The sequence below is a fragment of the Dipteris shenzhenensis genome, chromosome 19 (genome assembly GCF_047967505.1).
Source record: "Dipteris shenzhenensis isolate YYH24624 ecotype China chromosome 19, Dip_SZ_1.0, whole genome shotgun sequence".
Classification (NCBI taxonomy): Eukaryota; Viridiplantae; Streptophyta; class Polypodiopsida; order Gleicheniales; family Dipteridaceae; genus Dipteris; species Dipteris shenzhenensis.
This window is the reverse complement of record NC_141614.1, coordinates 27101140-27105993: the sequence shown is the minus strand read 5'-3', so window position 1 is coordinate 27105993 and position 4854 is coordinate 27101140. Positions and strand designations below refer to the sequence as shown.

Here is a 4854-nt window from a genome sequence, read left to right as displayed (position 1 = left end):
GGCGGCATGGTCAAATATGCTTCCACTTTCCATCTGCTGAACCATTTTCTTATGTCGGTTGCCCATCCTATGCAGATGACCTTAGTTTTGTAGTTCTTTTGAAGCTTTGTGCTGGCATTCCATGCTTTATGAGGCAGCCTATCAGGTTGCATTTGCTGCACCTCTATTAGGTATTGCATAACTCTGATGAGAGAGAGAGAGAGAGAGAGAGAGAGAGAGAGAGAGAGAGAGAGGGGGTGGGGGTGGGGGGATGTTTTGCGCAAATGCTTTGCCTTTTAATCAACATCACATGGCTGCTCATCTAGCTAAATTGTTGAATAAATTGAGCAAAGATCACATGGCTAGTCATCTAGCTAAATTGTTGAATAAATTGAGCAAAGAACCAAGGTGGAAACTTGAAATTTTATTTCTTAAACTTAAATATGTTTTAAGATCCCACCTCGCTCAGTGGGTCTCTAACCCGTAGTAGTAGGGTCATGCTACTCGTATAAAAAAAGGAAAGAGGAGAGAATTCACACTGCACAACTCGTACAATTCATTGCAGTGAACTCTCTCTTCTCTTGACCCAAGGCCGTTTGTCTCTCTCCGATCGAAATGAGACCCTCTGAAGCAGCTGTAAACAGAAAACTTTCATGGCCAGAGTTCTCTGGAATTGCTTGCAATGGCGGTACGTTGCATTTAACAAGGTATATTCTTTTTGCTCGGTGGCTTGGTTGATATTTAGTTTTTGTCTTTGCTGAAGCGTTCACAGAGCTCACATGTGTGCCTGCTGCTGCAGATTATTCATACTGCTCTGCTATGGAAGACACAAGGGGCCCTGGGGATTCGTAACTCGTCCAATCTCTTTTTGGCCGAGGCGCATTCGGTCGCGCCAAAGCTACAGCCTGAGGGGCGTTTAATGAAAGCGATTGCTATGTTTTGCGTGGGTGCAGTCAATAAATCTACCAGGTTTTGGAAATATTTTCGATTGGCAATGTCTTTTATGTAGATTGTGTTGTAATCCTCATTTACATGTTATGCAAATTTCTCTCTTGTGTGTGTATACTGTTATTGTTTGTGCGCCTTTTGATTGTTGGTGGGCGATATTGAACTTTCAGCTCTGCTGAAGATTTGAGTGCATTATGCAACAAGCAGGAAGGTTTGAACATGCAAGGGGTTCCTGTGTCGCAAGATATGATCTACTACCTTCTGCAGGGCTGCAACAGAAACAAAGATATCGCAGCTGGCAGGCGAGTACTTGCTCTTATGGTCACGACTGGGCTTGATTCAAGTTCTTTTCTGGGGTACCACCTTATCCGCCTTTTTGCCTCATGTGGGAACCTAGTGGAGGCCAAAGAAATATTTTTAAATATTTGGAGTCCAAGCGTGTATACCTGGAATGCAATTATTTTAGCACATGCCAAGCTTGGGGAGGCTGAGATGGCCCTCGAACTGTATCATGAGATGCAGGAAGCTGGTGTAAACCCAGATAAATTTGTATACTCAAGTGTTTTAAATGCATGTGGCAGATTAGGAGGCACAGAGCAGGGCAAACTGATACATGATCAGATCATCTGCAGTGGCCTTGAATCAGATTTATTTGTTGGGAACACACTCATTGATATGTATGCCAAGTGTAGGAATTTAGATGACGCACACAGCGTGTTTGAAAATATGCCAAATCGAGACATGATTTCGTGGGGTACAATGATTGTTGGATATGCCCAACATGGGCACAATCGTTCTGCTCTTGTTCTTTATGAGAAAATGCAACAAGAAGGCATAAACCCTAGTGGAGTCCCCTTTGTGTGCATTCTAAAAGCATGTGGCAGCACAGGAGCCACAATCAAGGGCAGATCAATACATGAACAAATCATTGAAAGTGGACTTGAAGCTGACGATGTTGTTGGCAGCAGCCTTGTTCAGATGTATGCCAAATGTGGGAGTCTACAGGATGCACGGAGAGTCTTTGATAACTTGCCAAAGCGAGACGAGGTGGCTTGGGGTGCTATGATTGCAGGGTATGCCCAGCATGGCCATGGTCTTCCTGCTCTTGAACTTTTCGAGTCAATGAAAATGAAAGGGTTAAAACCAGATAAATTTGCATTTTCTAGTGCCTTAATGGCTTGTGGTAGCATAGAAACAACAGGTCAAGGCAGACTGATACATAGTGAGACCATCAAACGTAGATTAGAAGCAGATTTAGTGGTTGGTTCTTCTCTAGTTGTTATGTATACAAAATGTGGGAGTCTAAAGGATGCTTGTAAAGTGTTTGCTGAGCTGCCAAAGGGAGATGCAGTGTCATATGGTGCCATGATTGTAGGATACACTGAGCATGGGCAGAGTAGTCACGTGTTGGAAATCTATACTGAAATGCAAAATGAAGGCATCAATCCAAGTAGGACCATCCTATCATGCACCTTAAAAGCTTGTATCAGCATATGCGCCATTGGGCAGGGAAGGCTGATACATGAACAAATTATTAAAGCTGGAATTGAATCAGATGTGATTGTTGGGACCACCCTGGTTGATATGTATGCCAAATGTGGGAGCCTGGAGGAAGCATGCAAAGTATTCGATGAGTTGCCAAAGAGAGATTTGGTCTCATGGGGTACTATGATTTCTGGCTACACCCAGTGTGGGCATGGTCTTCCTGCGCTTGAACTTTATGATAGAATGCAGCTAGAAGGTTTGAATGCAGACAACTACATACTTTCAGCTATCTTGAAAGCATGTGGCAGCATACCGACGGTGAAGCAGGGCAGGATAATACATGACCAGACCTTGAAAAGTGGGTTCGACTCGGATGCAGTAGTTGGGAGTGCTCTAGTGGACATGTATGTCAAAGGCGGGAGCCTTGATGAGGCACGCAAAGTGTTTGACAAAATGTCAAATAGGAATATTGAATCATGGGGTGCAATGATTGTAGGGTATGCCCAAAAAGGGCATTATATTTGCGTGTTTGATCTTTTTAAAAATATGCAACAAGGGGGCATTAAACCAGACACAATTATATTATCGGGCATTTTGAAAGCATGTGGCAGCATAGGAGCCATAACGCAAGGTAGGCTTATACATCAGCAGATCATCTTAAGTGGGCTTGCAGCAGATGTTATTTTGGGAAACACCCTTGTTGACATGTATGCCAAGTGCAGAAGGCTTGAGGATGCACGCATTGTGTTTAACCAACTGCCTTCTCGAGATGTGGTGTCCTGGAGTGCAATGATCGCAGGTTATGCCCTTGATGGTTATGGGGTTCCAGCTTTTGAACTTTTCGAGAGTATGCAGCAGGAGGGCATAAAACCCAGCGAAGTCATGTTTTTAAGCATACTTAAAGTATGTGGCAGCATTGGTGCCACAGGGCAGGGTAGACTCATCCATGACCTGATTGTCAGAAATAGGCTTGAATCGGATGCACTCCTTGGGAGCACCCTTGTTGACATGTATGCTAAATGTGGAAGTGTAGAGGAGGCACAAAAAGTGTTTGATAAATTAATAAAACCAGACGTAGTGTCATGGGGTGCAATAATTGCAGGGTATGCTCAGTATGGCAACTGCAAGCTTGCAGGGCAATGTCTTGAGGACTTGAAACGACGAGGCTTGAAGCCAAATGATGTTATATTCACAAGTATTTTGACAGCTTGCAGTCATGCAGGCCTTGTGGAGGAAGGTGGGTTTTACTTCAAATCTATGAAAGAAGACCATGGTATTGCACCAAATTGTGAACATTACAGCTGCATGGTGGACCTTCTTAGCCGGGCAGGACGTTTGAATGAGGCTGCAGACTTACTTCATACAATGCCATTGGCACCTGATTCTGTTATGTGGATGTCTTTACTGAGTGGCTGCCAAAAGTATGGCAATTTGAAACTAGGTGAGGAGTGCTTCAGTGAAATCATCCAGTTGATTGCAAAGGATGCTTCTGGGTATGCCATCATGTCAAGTGTATATGCTGAGGCGCACATGCAGGGTGATGTTGACAGACTACAAGACTGTAGAAAATATGCTGGTGCATGGAAGAAGCCTGGCAGAAGCTGGATTGAGATTAAAACCAAAGTGCAAGAGTTCATTGTAGGGGGAAGAAACCACACAACAAATGACAAAGTTAATAGCAAATTGAATAGGTTAAGCAAGCTAGTCAAGGGCAAGGGATATGTACCACTATTGGACACAATCTTGGTGCCAATGCCAGACGAGGAGGAAGACAATGTGTGTGAGAAAGCTGCTGTAGGATTGGGGCTTATCGGTACAGCTGATGGCACAACTGTGCAATTCACGCACAATCTTTGGCTGTGTGCTGGCTATCATAATGCTAGTAAGGCTGTATCCAAACGTGAAAGGCAATACATTTTAATAAAACATGCAAGCTTTATTTGCTACTCAAAGGGTGGGGCCTGCCTTTTTGGAGAGTAGTCCAGATAATGTGCAACTAGTTCGCAAAGCTTTCAATAAATTTGTTGAAGCAGACAATTCCCCTTAATATTGTGTGATTTTGGCAGGCATAGGGGAATTTTATACCTAAAGAGGAAAGAGGCATACTAAATTAAATTAAATTTGAAGGGGTCATGGTTCTTGTTGGAGGATCGGGTTGAGAGAGTGGAGCGTACAAGATAGGTAATTGTATACTATGCACTATGCACTCTGTCTTATTGAACACAAGCATGAATAATATGATATTAACTAAAACTTAAAATGAAAGAATGAAAAAACTAGAGTCAGTTACTGTGCAGTGAAAGTGTGTACAAGGACTACAACTTATAAGTACTATACATAATGTGTATTTCCCGCTCAAGGTTATCCTTTGCCTTTGGAAACACAGCCTTGAGAATGGGCCGAACGAATAAGGAAAGAACACAAAAAAGAATGACGGATCAA

General features: G+C 43.1%; 1 protein-coding gene across 1 annotated transcript; it reads left to right on the top strand.

Moving 5' to 3' along the window:
- Positions 1–539: 539 nt before the first annotated feature.
- On the top strand, positions 540–4392 carry LOC147890289 (pentatricopeptide repeat-containing protein At1g11290, chloroplastic-like). Its single transcript, XM_087390257.1, has 3 exons — positions 540–686; positions 779–948; positions 1098–4392. Exons 1-3 carry the CDS (start codon positions 633–635, stop codon positions 4390–4392), a joined length of 3519 nt encoding a protein of 1172 aa, XP_087246383.1. The 5' UTR covers positions 540–632.
- Positions 4393–4854: the final 462 nt, after the last annotated feature.

Excerpts from the sequence above, each read along its gene's own strand:
- LOC147890289 (XM_087390257.1), top strand. The coding sequence starts at position 633 with ATGGCCAGAGTTCTCTGGAATTGCTTGCAATGGCGGTACGTTGCATTT. Across the intron at positions 687-778 it reads GGTACGTTGCATTTAACAAG|ATTATTCATACTGCTCTGCT; the intron begins GTATATTCTTTT and ends CTGCTGCTGCAG. Across the intron at positions 949-1,097 it reads GCAGTCAATAAATCTACCAG|CTCTGCTGAAGATTTGAGTG; the intron begins GTTTTGGAAATA and ends TTGAACTTTCAG.